This window comes from Macrobrachium rosenbergii, chromosome 34 (genome assembly GCF_040412425.1).
Source record: "Macrobrachium rosenbergii isolate ZJJX-2024 chromosome 34, ASM4041242v1, whole genome shotgun sequence".
NCBI classification, from domain to species: Eukaryota; Metazoa; Arthropoda; class Malacostraca; order Decapoda; family Palaemonidae; genus Macrobrachium; species Macrobrachium rosenbergii.
In genome coordinates this window covers 7,031,667-7,048,558 of record NC_089774.1, presented here as the reverse complement: position 1 = coordinate 7,048,558, position 16,892 = coordinate 7,031,667, and the positions used below count along the sequence as shown (strand labels likewise).

Here is a 16,892-nt window from a genome sequence, read left to right as displayed (position 1 = left end):
AAAAACAGGGCCACTAACTCTACTCTACAAATTCCCCATTATTCAGGATTAGGGCTGGGGTGAAGAGCAGAAATCACTGTTTCTATTTTAAGTAGTATTTAAAAAGTACAGCAGAGGTTGGTTTTGACCAGATTTCCTGTGTGTCGAGCACAGTAACTCATTACAGGCTGCAAGACTGAATTCTGCACGGTAAATTGTGAGCTATTTTAGTTGTTCTAAAAGAGTTTTGAATCTGTCACACAAGGAAGAGTTTCAGAGCATAGTTTACAATCCAGCTGGGTCTTTATTTACAAGTCAAGAGTCAGCATGAAGTCTTCTTATTACTGCTCAAATTGTTATTCTGCTTTGTGGTTTACTATGAAAATTACATTGGAAATGCAACAGAGTCATGACAAGGGTGATGTTGAGTTGCAGTGTTGACTATTTCATTGCACAGAGCATGTCCACAACTTACATTTAGGTCCAGCAAAACTGCATAATGAATTACTTGTAAATTCTTTGCACATACCGTCATCATATGTATAATGCATAGAGGTAAAAATTAACAAATTCTTCCGAGTCCTGGTGAGATTTTTCCCATATTATAGGGAAAGTTTGATACAGCAGCACCTCAACTTAATCAAAGACCCTACATTATAACTTGAACTCAGATATTTTCTAGATATCTTACAGCTAACAGCATTTCCACTTACTAGTTCCTAATGTAAACTTTTCTGTACTAAACACTTTACATTCAGTTTAAGGGATTTATCACATCAAAAATGTTATCGTGGCAAAAAAATGACAACAATTTTGAAGCTGATAAATACAGAGTTCGCTGAGTTGAGTCTTTATAAAACTCTTTGTGAAGAATATTGACCCATTTCTTGGGAACCTTCTGGTATTCAGACCTGCCTCTTGCATCCAGAGTATGCCCACTTGTAATTAAGTATTAATTTATTCAGCACTTGCACCTTTCAGATTAGTTCTCAGTCATTCACCTTTGTAACTTGTATTCTGAAGACAATTTTTTGGTTTCAACACTTTCTGTGCTTCCCCTTAGTACAGCTTCTTGTTCTTCCGTAAGTGTTGCCTCTGATTAATCCCATTATTGACATTGCACCCCATTTTTTCCTGCCACTTTCTTCTTGTATGCTACTGAATGATCATGTCTTGGGTCCTGCAACTGAAACTAATTAATCTGCTCTCTTTTCCTTCATAGTATTATTTTTACAAGCCTAGCTGCAACCCTTGTTGGAAAAGTGGAACGCCATCAGCCTAAGGGAAAGAAGCTCAGTACAGAACAGGAAGATAGAGAAGTAAGGAATAAACTGTAAAAAAAAAAGATAAATAAAAAACAAGATAACAAATAAGGCTAATAAAATGAGACTCATGTCGACCTTTTCAACAAAAAGACATTTGCGCCAAGTTTGAGCTCAAGTTCCAGTAATTGAAACACAAGATTAGGAAGAACCATTATACACAATTTGGCCACAAGAGAAATGAAAGTTCTAGAAAACTGGCATTGAACTTCACAGGAATGGCAACACTTAGAATCAATTGTGTAGCGGATGATATAGTCTGAGATGTGTATGCAGAGGACAATCTGAACCATAAAACAAGTTCTTATCTTGTACTGTTTTGACTCCTCCAACCTGTGCTCTTGTACCCTGCAAGCAGTACCAAGAGAGCAAGCAACTAGAACTCACATTTATTCTGCTTAATTTGCAACCCCAGCTCATTTTTATCTATGTATTTGATCACTTATCTCAGTCAGTTACATTCATGTCAACATGTACATGCACAGGTTTAGATAGTAGCTAGTACGCGCTTAGATAAGGCATTACATGTTTTATCAACTTGAGTTTCTCAGTTCATGCACCTTATTAATCATATTTTGAAGTCCCTAAATATTTTACTCGAAGCAAATAAACAGATAAAGTCGTCTAATGCGCAGTTCATTGTCCCCCAGGCCTCAACGTGACCCGGTTTTGCTTATGTTTATATCATTGTGCTTTGTGCCTTGTGACCCAAATCATCAGATGGGTCTCAAGTAACCTGGGTGTGTAGATCCATGGAAATTCTCTTTCTGCTTTTCCAGTTGTGCTTTCTGGTTTCATAAATTATTGCTGCCTGCACTAGACCCCCACTGGTACGTTGCAAGTGGTATCCTGTCATCAAATACTGTGGTCTACTTACAAGTTTGTTTGGCCACCAAGAGACCCTTTTAACCTTTCCACAATATGTTTTACTCAGAGTAGTAATAACAAGACCAGTGCTACCAACTGTGCCTCACCAATGAACAATTCTTAAGATCAGTCCAGAGTAGTTAAGAGTGTTTAGGTCTTTCCCAAAAAATATATTGTGCCTCTGGTGACCTAAGCAGTAAATTTGGTGCCTGATGGTTAGTTGGCCTCAGCAATTTGCAACCAGGGTTTAGAGAGAAATGGAACTTGCAACGTTGTCCATTTACAGTTGCCATTCATAGAGCGACCTCTCAACCTTAAAAAGGTTATGATAGAATAGAATATAGAATTTAGGCCAAAGGCCAGGTGCTGGGACCCATGGGGTCATTCAGCGCTGAAGGGGAAACTTTAGTAGAAAGGTTTGAAAGGTGTAACTGGAGGAAAACATCGCAGTTGCACTGGGAAACACTTTTTAGAGAGGGAAAAATGAGAATATTAACGGAGGTACAGTAAAAGGAATGGAAAGGGTTGCAGCTAAAGGCCGAAGGGGCACTGCAAAGGAGCTAAGTAATGCCTACAGTGAACTGCATGAGGTGCACTGGCAGCACTAACCCCCCCCAGATATGAATTGAATGATGTTAATAGTATGCGTTCGTCCAAGGATCTCATACAATCTTAGTTTTAGTGCATTTATTTCATTAGTAATGCAAAAATATAAAGTTTTACAGTGAAAAAAAAAGACATTTCAATAGTGCCCAAGGAATGAGATAAGTGTAATAGCCTTTTCAGTGTAACAGAAAGAGAATATCCTAATTTGTACATCTTCAAAAAGTAACAGAAATCATTGCTTAAACTTCTTGAGAGAGAGAGAGAGAGAGAGATAGAAGGAGAGTCTGTTTAGAAAATATTTATGAAACAAAAGAGTTATGGAATACAATGAATTTGCAACAATTTGTACTGCATATAGCATGCAAATATACCTTTATACATAAGTATCTCCATAGAAAAAAATAAATATAACATTTTTCACCTAATTTCTCTTGTAATTACACAACATTATGTGGCACAAATCTCTGTTTGACTTCATTGTGTATGTTGATTGTTAGAGGAAAATTGTATAGGCTGTGAAGATGGATTGTCTGCTTAGTGTACGGTACAATGAAGAAAGGATTCAAAATCATCGATTGTGAAAATATGGATTAGAGTGCTTTAGGTGGTATAGTCCCATGGGGAGAATGGTAAGTCTGCATAATTTGGGAGCTGAAGTGTAAAGATCCAAGTACTGTACGGTAGTAATGCACTGCATTTTAAGTGAATAAACCCTAGCATTAAGCAATTGACAAGCTTGGAATTCAGTATGTAGACCCTGGAATTGTGTGTGTTAAAACCATGACAATGTCAGCTATGTACTGTCTTGCAGAAGCTATAACTTATATCACCGCTTTTATTTACAATTAACAATGGTGAAATTTTCTCTGAATCATGTGGAATGCCACAAATATATAAAAACCACAGTAATATAAATGTAAATATATATATTCAATCCTGTACAATCAGGTTCCAATGAGTGACAAGGCTGAAAGCATCAGCTGACTGAGTTAGTGAAAACCTTGACGTTCAGTAACTAATACATATTTACATCTTTATTACTGTGGATATGTTATCCATTTTACAATCATATAATTTTCTTTAATCTATGTACAATATTATTATTACTTCATATCACATTAATAGTATTCACCCCGAGGAGCTATCGCTCCAAGAGTGTAAATTTGAGAGGTCCTCTTGGCCTGAAGGTAACTTTGTAGTCCCTGACCATGTCTGGGTGCCTCCACTCCAAGTTGAACCGATGGAAAAGCTGTAACGGGAAATTTAGAGAAAACGGGTTTCAGGTATTGCAATGAGGTCAGGTTTCAGTCATCCTTAATGAGTGTACTTTGGTGTGGAAGAAGCCAAGAGGTTTGATCCAGTCTAGCAAGCTCCACAAATCAGACTCCCCATACAGGCTGTCCCCAGGTTACAGCCGTCTCGGCGTACAGCGAATCCATACCTATCTTTTCAAACACAGTGCTGTATGTTAATCAAAAAATCGGGCGCCATAACGGTGTCAAAATCCTGATTACGGCGCCGTAAGCGTCAAATTTTTCTTATGATTTTCGAGAAGACTCAGGCAGGCCGCTGGGACGGAACCCCTCGCCGTAACCTAGGGACTGCCTGTACTCTACTTAAAATGAAGAATAAGTTGTAAAGACACAAGAAAGTAGTTTTGAATATACACAATTAACAACAGTAAATACATTTCGATACATGAATAATCACTAATACAATCTAAATTTTCTACTCTGGACAAACAGTTTTAGTATGTGCAGCATTAGAATGTATATTTTTGTATGAGTAACAAAGACAGTGATGTTGGCAGTGTGTAATGGATAAGTAAAATAAATTCAAGATTATGGAGGGTCACTGTACACAAGCTATGACATGACCCAAGGTTTGAAAACAAGTACTGTACAGTATGTAGTTACCACCTAACATACAACAAATATGATGGTGACACTACCTTACAAGTAAATGAAGTTTGTCTGACTAGGAACCCCTTGTCCTCTAATCTTTCCTGTTAAAAAACAAACAATACTGAACTACTGTGAATTCATATATCCGTTCCATAGAAAATTCACATTCAAGGCAGTGTGGTTAATGAGTATACAGTTTATATAATTTGGTAATGCTAAAAAGTAACTTACTCTTGCAATGAGAATATAAATCTGTTGCTCAGCCATTCTCCTCCCAATGCACATGCGAGTGCCGTGTGAAAAAGGCAGGATAGTGAAGGGGTGAATGTCTCCTAATGGCTTACTCCTTAGCCATCGCTCGGGGATGAACTTCTCAGCTTGAGGGAAAACAGACTCCTCCCATCCCAGGAGGCCATTCATGAAGAGGACAGACCACTAGAGGGTAACAGAAAAAGTTTGATAAAATCTGGCATTGCGTAACGTTCATACGGGCAGGCGAGGGAAATAAAATATATTACATAACAGTGAATATATATAAAAAATTTTTATATTTCTTAACTTACATACTTCGTACAGATATTGTGTTTATGTATTCCTGTTTTTATATTACTGGAATACTTTTAAAAAGCTATAAAGAGGAAATTATTTGTCTGATTCAGGAGTAAAACCTCAAAGTGAAGCGATTGTTTCTAAGTATGAAGTAAGTGGATTCTTCCAAAAAATCTAAACCATGCATATATATACAGTATTTCAACTCCATAGCTTTTAAAAATTTTTCAACGAGTTCATTACACCAGACACAAGATGAAGATTACCCCAAATAAATATAAATGACTGACAGCAGCTTATATACTTTTTATAATTAGCATACAGTACTCCATTATCCTTCTTTTTTCATCTTATCCATTGAATTTTTAACACTTCTCTCCCACTAGCTCTAAAATCTAGAGTCAGGGAAGAGATTCTGAGCTGTCAGCCGGTAAAGATCAGTGAGTACTAACAGCAATTGGTTTTACTCTGCACACTCCCCGTAGAGGATAACTGCTTGCAGTGTGCCTTGTAGTTATAATACTTGGCCCACTGTCAGCAGTATAAGGGTTCTTAGCTGCGTCCTTTCGTGTTTTGTGGATTGCGCATTTTCCTTTGCGTCCCCCATTAAAAGTTTTCCCTTCTGTTAAGGACAAAAATTTGGTCCAACCCTGTTGGAGGCCAGAAATGGGATCTGGTTGTTTGTTATATTACTAAGTGGTTTGGTTTGAAGGAAGTGCGTTACGGTATATGGAAATTACATACTAATACCGTTTTAACCTAAAAGTTATACCTGTATACTGTTATATTTACCATAATGTTTGGATGCACAGTGTTACCATATCACCATCATTCAAATATGTTAATCTGATTGGAAACTTGACTCTAAGTAAAAGTGTTGTAGCATTTAGAAAATTGTCAGCTTAAGAATGAAAACTTTGTCATTTACTTCCCAATTTAATTTCTGTAAATGTGAAAAATGGCTTCAGTAAATAAAAACTGTAGCAGGAAAAGAAGGCCTGTCTTGAGGACACTAAATTTTACATAATTCCCAACTATTACTCTCAGAAAGTTGTGTTGAATAGCATACCAAAGTGAGAATTGAATGGAAACAGTCTGTCATGCTCACCCCTTTTTTCAGAGCATATTCTCTGAATTGTATATCTTCTTGAAGTATTCGTAATGGTCCAAACATTGGAGGCATCACCCTGAAATTGAAAGCAGCATAATTATATGGTACCAATATACGTGCTTTAAAGCACTGAAGTCATAATATTACCGTCTGGTTAAGAGTGACATAAATAATGAACATTGCTGCAGTAAATTGTAAAACACATTTGATCTCAATCATTCTTTGTGGAAGTCAAGTGCACTCGTAAGTACTTTTCATATACAACTAGGAAGTTAAAATCTGAATCTTGATTGGTTGCCTGATCAATGATTACAAAATGCTTATAAAGCCAAACATATATGTACTGTATTGTAATGTATAACTGTATATGAATATTTTTCTTAGTGAGCTCCTCTTTGATGAAAGGGCATTCAAAGAAAAAGAACATTGTCATATTCACCAGACTAACTAACGAATCAAATATCAGCCCACTCTAAAAAAAAAATACTTAAGCATCTCAGCTGCTTGTTGCACTTACAATGAATCTAACGACAGAGATTTGGCCCCCGATGAAAATACTCTACCATACACTCCCTCCCTTTGTTAAGTCGATATACATTTACTTCTCAGCTATTACATGTAGCACAAACAATTTAAGAGTACCTATTTGCTTCCTTCAGTACAGCCCTTGTGTAGGAAAGTTGGGCCAGTTGCTTAGGTGAAATTGGTCCCTCTCCATCACCAAGTATACTGTCTAACTCCTCTTGCAACTTTCTTTGGGCGTCAGGGTTCTTGGCCAAGAGGTATAGAATAACAGCAGCATTGTCTGATGTCTGTTGAGCAGGAAATGTTAATACATTAAACAGCTGCATAAACAATTCTTTGGCTAGCACTAGTCCAAAAATTGTTTAAGATTATGTAAGGAATGAGAAGCACAGGGGCAGATTTAATGAATTTGCCTAAATTTGATTCGTTTTAATCATTAAAGATGCCTTTTTAATGAAAATTTTTCCTAAATTTTGCCGTTTAAAGAAAAATCTCATTTATAAAACCAGAATTTGTTTTTTAGAGGGCAAACCTGTCAATCTGATACAGCCTATCTGTGCACTAATGTAATATTCAGACACATTGATAAGTTGCAGTACTGTAGTTGTTTTGATGACAAAGTCAACTTGACAGACAGTGACAAATACACAGCCTGGAAGGTGGACAGTTTTCTCCCTGCAAACTTGTATGATTTGTCTATGTTCCTACGAGTCTGATTTAAATCACTTTGCACGGGAGTTGCTGTAGTGGTGTGTGTGACAAAAAACTGACTGACAAACAGGACAGACAGTCCCCATACATGCATGCATGTCTGTTGTACGATCATACTTCATAGGATCAGTTCTGTAGTGTGACTGACGATTTGAAACTTTTGTGCCAAGTTTGAGTGAAATACCTTCACAGTTGAAGGAATTTTAGTCAGACTTAGGATTAATTTTGATGAGGCAATTGGGACAGACATGCTAATGGAGAGAGAGAGAGAGAGAGAGAGAGAGAGAGAGAGAGAGAGAGAGAGAGAGACAAATGAAGGAAAAGCTGTAATGCATGTGGAACCTAAAGGACATCACAGAGAACTAGTAACCTGCACAGCGTGTTGAACATGGCACGCTGCTGCAGGTGGTGACCCCTATGGAACCAAGAAGGGATAAACTGTCCCTTGAGAGAAAACTCGGCCAAAATCTCACTGTAGTTGTCGCTCCAGGTATGATGTCCATCGTGAAGGTCACTATGTCCGTGTGTGTCAGTCCCTCCCCAGACAATAGCAGGTGCTCCATGAAGTTGAGGTCTTCGTGAGAGAGATCATCTTTCCTACTGGCTAGTTTCTTCTCAGTGTCGTGGAGGACTTTATCACAGACGCTGCAAAGATATGTCGTTTTGAATATGCTGAGTTTTAATTGATCACTTTTCAAAAGGAATGATGTTTAATAAAACATCTGTACATTCAGGTAATTTGAATTGAAAGCAGTTTCCACTGTTTGAATGGGGTGCCATAGATCAAATACTCAGTGTTAGTGAACTCAAAAATTATTTTCATAAGCATTGTAATACTCTTGAGACACTTCAAACCATTTCTGCAGATTATTTCTTTTTCATATATGTATATTATTAAAAAGTAAATATATATTATTGTAAAGTAAACCTCTTTCCTATGTTCCTTTTACTTTTTGAGAACATAAGGAGTGCTAAACTACATACCTCTGTAACTCTATTGAATATGAGCACCTAGGGTGTTCTGTTGCATTTCACCAGAACACATCTTCATTGTGTTCTACCTCTCACTTTTCAATCACTATAAAGTACCATGAACCTTTGCCTTATTTTTTTCATGATCTATATTGACATTTGTGTTTTAGTGCGCTCATACTATCAAAATTGCTGGTAATATAAGCAAGGGGTAAGATGAAAAGTCTCAACAGACTCAAAACCAGTTTCTTTGTAACTAACTTATGTAGGGGCCATTAGCAAGAAGGGCTGACCCTGGGCTGGAAAGTGGGAAGTCTAATAATGAAGTTTTTCACAAGTAGATAATTGTATCTACTTTTGTCATAGAAATTGACAGTTTTTTTTTTTTTTTTTCTTTATCATTTCCATTTTATTTGTTACCACCTCTTATATGGCATTTTAAGTTAGTGGCATTTTTGGCTAACTATGTATGAGCATTTGATGATATGATAATAAATGCTAAGAAAAATATAAATTAACTAATAATGTACTTAAGGGAGAATGTATACTCATCCTCATCTCTGTACCTCTTAAACTTCCTATTTTCTTCCATAAATCCCAACCAAAGTTAATGAACTTCAAGAAGTGTGAAGTCTTTCACTGACCTGTAGAACTCCAGTTAAATTGAAATCTTACATATTTTGTTATAGAATAGTCAGATAATTTATTTATACAGTACTGCCCTTTCCCTTTTAGGTGATGTTATCTAAACCTGATAATAAGGAATTAGAGTATTTTGAGTATTTTCTATAACTAGATGGAATACTTGGTCATATGATCATTGTTTTAGGCTGACGTGAAATCTAATGGCAATTTCCTTCTGAGGTGCTGATGGATAAGAGATCATGTACCAAAATTTATGTACACAGTCATTATCAAGGCTGTAGAGAAATAATCGCAGCATGCTAACAGCTTTGGAGACGAGGGAAATAGCAGCTAAGTAAATGTTTTGATGATAATTTTGTACTGAGATCGTCACCTCTACTATTTTGTAGATTTATGCTGCCAGAAAGAAAGATGAATTCTTGCTCTATTGATAAAGGTTTTTGGGTCAAGTTTCAAAAACCGTTGGCTACAAACACAGAGGCTCAAAGCAACTCAGAGTAACTTCGCTGTACGAGAGATTTTTGTAGGACAAAACTTCCAAAGTTGTGGACTTACGCTCTTAAGAATTCCAAGGACTTCTCCAGTTTACTGTACTGCTCTGTTGGGTATATTTTCCAAAGTTTTGATCCTGTCTCGCAGGTAAAGATAGCATCCAGGTATTCAACGGCAACGTCTCTAATTTCCTTCAAGCGTTCGTTGGAGTCTTGCTTATCATCGAAACTCCCAACTCGCTGGTTGATGGAAACAAAACATACACCTAAGATAAATTTGAAAATTTAAACACATCAGTTTATAAAATAACATGTTTAGTTGAGCAAGATTTGGGGTCAGAGTCATCTGTCCTGAGAAGTTTTTTACACCTCAGTTATTACCTGTTTTTGCTGCTAAATTGAGCTCCAACAAAACATTACTTAATTCCGCATGAAAGTGTAGTTGATTGGCTAATTAAGTACAGCAATCAAGTTTTTGTAATTAAAAACTGAGATTCTAAAATGGGTCCCACTAGTGTATTTTTGTACTTTAACACACACTACACACCCAAGAAAGGGCTTGACTGAACAGATAAATGAAAAACTATATAAAAAGTTCAGTGTAGAAAAAAAGAGAAAAACCTACAGTAATTCATTTATGTCATTTTTGGCAAGTTTTATATAAAGAAGGTTACTTACTTTCTAATGCCCAGCTCTGCAACTCCTCAAGAAGATCTAAGGTGACTTCCCCTTCTCCGTCTCTGTGTTGGGATACTCTGAAAAAAAATTCACTGGTAATTCTTCCTCCATCTCAACACACACAATTTCCCTACTCAGAGAATTGTGGAGAGTTGCGATGGACGTAAAACCATGTATATACGGTACAGTACTGCATATATTTATATGTACTTTATCTGTAGATATCAGGTATTTGTTTATCAATTCATACTGTGTAATGATATTAGTACAGTTCATAGCTAGGTCAAGCTAACTAAATAAGCACCAAATTAACTGGGGTCATGCAGTAGCCAACTCTATGTGTTTTTCATTGTATGTTTCAGAAGTAGCTGGCCGAGTGTCCGTAGGAGACTAAAATTCATTTAAATGCTGTCTTCTGCCTTCCAGTAGAGTTTTACTAGTCTCTGTGAGGCCCTGTTGGTCTGATGCTGCTACCATCAATGCATTATGTCTGCATTGTTTGCTATTCCATCCCAACATTATGTTTAAGGAACAATCCATTGAGTCCGTGGGACCTCTGCTGACATGTTTAGTGCCACCTCTACTAAGATTAAAGGGCGCTTGGCGAAATACATACTGTATACCTTAATAAAAAGATAACTTACTTCTGTATAAAATCCAGAGTAATCTTCTCCATCTCCCTCATGTACGTACAGAGGTTTTTCTGCTTCATCATGGGTACTTGTACTTTGGATCGAACTCTCCACCATTCTGTGCCGTCCCTGTAATGACGAGAGAAAATTAGATTACGCCTCTTCCAGGAAAGCTATCTTTTTAGTTCGGTTGAAACATCATCTGGAAACTAATGAATGACTTATGATGAAACTACATGACGTTCATCAAGCAGCCTTTGAATCATAACTTTAATAGTCAGATCTAACCTTTAAAAACCAAGGTTACCACTAGGTCTCTAGATAGTTGACTGTGGGGCTCAGTTACATTACTGTTGTGAAGTTGCATTTGGTTGGTACTTGGAAGGGTGATCAACAAGATATGCCAGGTGCCAACAGCATAAGGTCACAGAACTGGGCATGAGGATGGCAACCTTACCCCAAAAACACTTCAGACCTCAAAGACCGCCAAGGCGGAGCAATCCAGCCTCCTCCCTCAAAAGGTCTCTTGTCCTCAGAAGTTACAAAGGTGACAAATTCTGCCTTTGGTTAGAATTTAGTAAAATATCTACACAGCTTCTTAAGCACACACACACCAAATCAAGAATAACCTTTTTTTGGGAATAATCATAGGCAGTCCCCGGGTTATGGCGTTCTGACTTTACGATGCCGTTAACCTGATTTTACAGCGTCATAAGAACCATTTGTTTCCATTATTATTATGATACGGTTTACGGCGTTTTTCTGGTTATGGCGTTTTTTGATTTACGGATCGCAGTTCCTCATTGGACGGGTTGGTATCGTTCTTGGATAGCACTCTGCTGGGCCCGCGTTCGATTCCCCGACCGGCCAATGAAGAATTAGAGAAATTTATTTCTGGTGATAGAAATTCATTTCTCATTATAATGGTTCGGATTCCACAATAAGCTGTAGGTCCCGCTGCTAGGTAACCAATTGGTTCTTAGCGACGTAAAATTAACCTAATCCTTCGGGCCAGCCCTAGGAGAGCAGTTAATCAGCTCAGTGGTCTGGTTAAACTAAGGTATACTTAAATTTTTTTATTTAACAGCTCAAAGCTGGGAACGGAACCCTGCCATAAACCGGGGTGTTTCAGAGACTCCTGTGTGGAATAATACTCACTGTAATTGCTGCAATTTCATAGCAGATCTAAAGAGTTAAATGCCAATGAATAAACGCAAAGCCCACCATACTTACTCGACAACAATTCCTCCCCTCATTTTGAAGTAAGGGTTGCTATACTTCGCCTTCTTCAGGGCCTCCATCCCACCCCTCACCGGATTCTTCTCGGTGAGCTTATACATAGCTTTCACGTCTTCCGGTCTCTGGATGAGGACCAAGGGCCGTTGCCCTGGAAATTCCACCTTGACTATCGGACCGTACGTCCTGAAGAGCTTTTGGAAATAGCGGTAGATGTTTTGCTTGTCAAAATCTGAGGGAAATAGAATGTCAAGGAGGAATGAGCATTGTTGTAGGAATTTATTCATATTCAGGCCTGTACTCAAGACTTCTGTACTTATCAGCTACACTGGCATTTTTTGCATGGCTTTCAGATGTCATACATTTTTTGGGTAAATCTCTTAAAATAACGTTAAGTGTTAAGTACATGTTAGTTTAGAAAATGCCCCAGAAACAAGGGGTGGCTCTCAAGAAATGACAGGACCATGATAATTGTCCATTCATACTGTAACTGCTAAATTGTGATTGAACCCTTTGTGCTGAAAACTTCCACTACGTTAGCCAAGGCATATACCTACACAGGGCTCGTTAGGTATGTTGACGCCCCGTGCACTCACAGGGCCTGTCACTATTGTCTTGCACACAATTTCTCACTTTCTGGATGTTGAGGTCCTCTCAAATTTATTCATCACTTTCATGGGCCTCCTTGTAATCCAAATACTACAGAATTGTACAATCTTTGTTGCAGAGTATCACCTTCCATTCTTACTATCCACACTTCACTTTCATAAAGGAGAGTTGGCTCAACACATCCCAACCTTGGCTTCTGTAGGCAAGGTTCCTCCCAAACCTTTGCACATATCCAGTTGCCTTCCCCGCTTTGCCTCCTCTCTCATCCTGCCATGTGATATACGTACTCCCAAATGCCTTTACAAGTCAACTGCTTTCATTCAACCTTATTAATATTCAGTGTTACTTTTTAAGTTCCCATTTACCTTCACAACCTTACCCTGCCTTGAATATACTCAATTGCCTGCTCTTGCAAACACAAACTTTCACCAGGATCAGAAAAGGAATTCTTAGCTACACTGAAGATCTAATTGTGTGAAACAAAAACACCTTTTTTAAGAGTAACTTCCAAACGCTTGATTGAATGTACAAGCATAAAATACTTGTAAGTACAAGTACTATATACCTTACATAAACAGCACGGGTGGATAAGCTTACTATCTACAAGTTGACCAATAATGACAGACAGACGTATGTACTAAACTCCTATCTACCAGAAGAAAAAAGTCATTAACAGCAGTGCTTCTAACACCCACCTTTATCAGATAAGATTGCCGGGAGGGAGCCTATGACCGGATAGGCCTTCGGACCAGGAATCTGAACCTGGGCCTGCGTCACAGCAGACCTCCTGAAGAAGGACAGGGCTTTTGACGCTGAGGACACCATTCCGCTGGATGTGAGGAAGCTGTGTGATTTAGTATGGTGGAGGAGCATTTCCTGAAAGATAATATGCAGAAGATTAATCCCACTTAACCCCAATAACTGGGTCATTGTTCTAGATTCCTATAGGCCTTGCTTGAGGACCTTGTTAAACAATAATAATAATAATAATAATAATAATAATAATAATAATAATAATTTAATTAGTCGTAGCCTTTAAGTGAACAAGTAGAGAAAAGAGGTTAGTTGTTGATTGTGAATACAACCACCTAATCTGCAACGGGCCCCCTTCAAAAAAGAGGTTATAACCCACTTTTACAACAGGAACCTCAAAGTTGCCAGTTCGGGATTTACCAGAAATGTGATTTTCCAATCGGCTGTTTCCATAGGTTATGCATACGTAGGAGGTGGTTCCATAGATTCTTTGAGGTGGGTTTTCGTGTGAAACTGACACGTCGACGAAATATATATAATTTTACGTACGAACTTCGTCAGTGGCTGGCTTTGTCACTAAAAAGACTATGGGTCTAGTCTGACTTAAACGATGCCCCTCATTGTGTGGAGAGAGAGAGAGAGAGAGAGAGAGAGAGACTCTTGGCAGGAAAAGAGTGATTGGTTTTCATGTTAAAACTTATTCAGTCAATTTCCAGTAGACCATTGAAGATTGACTTGAAAATAAAAGATTAATATCCTTTGGATTTTCCCATTCACAGCAATTTGTTTGTTGGTTGAATTATCTTTTATTATATATTGCAGTGATCAGTTACGTACTCAAGCCACAGGCCCCCCGTTAGATTAATATTTATCACCAAGTTCCATTTTTTTTTAAACTTCCCTTACAAGTACTGAGTTTATGATTCACAATTGTTTTTTGGTAAATTTTATGTACTTTGGGCATCTTTGCCCATTACTTCGGAAGGAAATGGTTTCCTTCAGAGTGCTTGTAAAATATCCCATTATTTCAAACTATTTCTGGGCCATTATAAGAAAAATTCGGCAGGGTGTAAATGTAACGCTAAGATCCCCCCTCCCCTATTCAGTACAGTAACCCCCCCCCAACAGTAACAACTCGTCTCTACTGCACTGATTAATCCCTTTTGGAAAAGTAGCCGGATTATTTTCCCTGGAACAAACACACAAACGAAAACAAGTGAATGAAACACACAAACAAATCACTACCCTGAACAACCAGCAAGTAATCAACTGCCGGATTATTTTCCAACAAACAAACAAACATCAAGGAAACACACAAACAAATCACTCCCTGAACAACCAATAATCAACTGGACTCAGCCCGTAAAACATCATTTAAAAGTAGACCAGGCCCTGTTTGAAAGTTTTAAATATATCATATTATACATTATCATACTCACTATTTAAGGTGACTTCCAAAGGACATGTCCCACAATCGCAGACCTCAAAAACAATTTTGCAAACTGAGAAGAAGAAGTCTTTTAAAATGTAGGTCTAGGACCGGTCCACTACACTTCCTCGGCTTGTAAACTGTCGACTGTGGAGTCTGTGGACTGTGGCCGTCTGTCTGTTGAGAGAGAGAGAGAGAGAGAGAGAGAGAGAGAGAGAGAGAGAGAGAGAGGAGGACCACGGGGTCACTTACCCAAAACCTTGTTTAAGTCCGTTTAGCAAATCTTAAAATATATCGTTTTTCTTTCCTCAACTGGTGTCTAAATTCATCGTTCCTGAGCTGTTTGGCCTAAATTTATGATTGGTTATTTTAGAGGTAATTTTAATCATTATTTACAGTTATATATAAGATGGCGTCCGCGAATATGTCTATTAATATTCAACGGGAATGTATACACGGAATAACATCCATCTATCTCCCGGTATCAATTTACACACGCGAAATGGATTTTTAACAAATGCCAAATACCTCCAGCAATTTTAAATAAGGAATTTGACTTGAGAAAATAAGTATTTAAGAGAGTTGTAAGTGTATAAACAACATTGGTATAGTTGTTGTCGTGTTGTTTGTCGCAGAGGCGCCTCGGTTATGAAGTAACTGTTGTTTTCTCATTGACATTCTTGTCGATCAGCGACTGACTCCGTGACGTCACCGGTTAGGGTTATCGGTTGATCTTTTTAAATCACTCCGGGAGTTTTTGCCAAATGTTTGTTTGTTTGTTTATTGGCGAATTTTATGGCGTAATAATGTTTGTTGGTTAGTGTTGCGTTTTTTTGGCTTAATTAACGACAGTTTGGGCATTGATAAATGCGTATTTTGCCATGTTATATTTGGGGGGGGGGCGGGTGTGTTTTGTGTTCAACTGTCGTCCATCAAACCTCGTTAGAGTGACTTGCAACATGGCAGGCATGTAGTACTATGCCCTATTGACCCCTGGAATGTTTAAAACACCTTTATAAAGATATAAACATGCCCTATGCCCAGAGCACAGCAGATTTGACATTAATTCACCAACTTTTAGTTATTCATAAAGAAGTTACCCTTCCCGTGACCTTGCACTTGATGAAGACAGCTTGGTGCAAGAAGCATTGGTCTAGGACTCTAGGGCATTCATTTTAAACTACAGCCCCACTGTGGCGTGATTAGGAACCGTTGTTCATAATTTTATATTCTGTGGTCCAGTGGGTAAGGTTGTTTTTGGGTTCAAGGCTTGTTAAGGGGTAATTGACTGTAAATATGTATTCACACATAACCTGCTTCTTATATCACATTATAAAATCTAGAAGCTTTGTTGTATTTATGAGAAATTTGTGTACTATAACAAATAGGTTGTTCAAAGCTTGATGATATGATTACTACAGTCCTCTAAATTAATTAAAAAGTGGTGTAGGTCAGTCAAGTAATTACTTAGAAAGTCGTATTAATGGTTATGCAATCTTTTCTTAATCCCAGGGCCTTGGTGGGGTAGTGCAAGGGGAATACTTTGCACATTAAAACATTATTTTTATTATATTTGAACTTAAAAAATCATATATACTTATAAATCATAGAGAGATCAGTCCATAATATTACGAAGTGTTTGGTGAATATTAAAGTAATAAATAATATATTTATGGATGAATTAAACTAAACAGAATAGAATTTTCTGTTTCATGAGACTAGTTTTCCCTTGTGGTTCATCCTGAAAATTGTCATTTTAAAGCAAAGAAAGGCCTTTTACTGCTAAGAATTTGCTAAGCCATATTGAGCGATTTCACACAAAGAATAATAAACAAAAACTGAGGGAATTGGGACGGTTAGGAAACCTTTTATT

General features: G+C 37.7%; 2 protein-coding genes across 4 annotated transcripts in view; one reads left to right on the top strand and one right to left on the bottom strand.

The window, feature by feature from the left end:
* Positions 1-16,892, top strand: part of LOC136856144 (uncharacterized) — a 214,928-nt gene that overhangs the window by 193,319 nt on the left and 4,717 nt on the right. The gene's annotated exons all lie outside the window — the stretch shown is intronic.
* Positions 2,841-15,183, bottom strand: LOC136856142 (probable cytochrome P450 49a1). 2 transcript variants are annotated; one of them, XM_067133789.1, is made up of 12 exons: positions 15,030-15,177; positions 13,533-13,713; positions 12,226-12,460; positions 11,005-11,121; positions 10,361-10,437; positions 9,747-9,948; positions 8,048-8,219; positions 6,981-7,150; positions 6,336-6,414; positions 4,910-5,113; positions 4,726-4,779; positions 2,841-4,023 (listed from the first exon to the last, which is right to left on the bottom strand). In XM_067133789.1, exons 2-12 carry the CDS (start codon positions 13,708-13,710, stop codon positions 3,916-3,918), a joined length of 1,596 nt encoding a protein of 531 aa, XP_066989890.1. In that variant the 5' UTR covers positions 13,711-13,713; positions 15,030-15,177; the 3' UTR covers positions 2,841-3,915. The 2 variants fall into 2 exon arrangements, with proteins under 2 accessions (XP_066989890.1, XP_066989891.1); XM_067133790.1 differs by lacking the exon at positions 4,726-4,779 and having other exon boundaries at positions 15,030-15,183.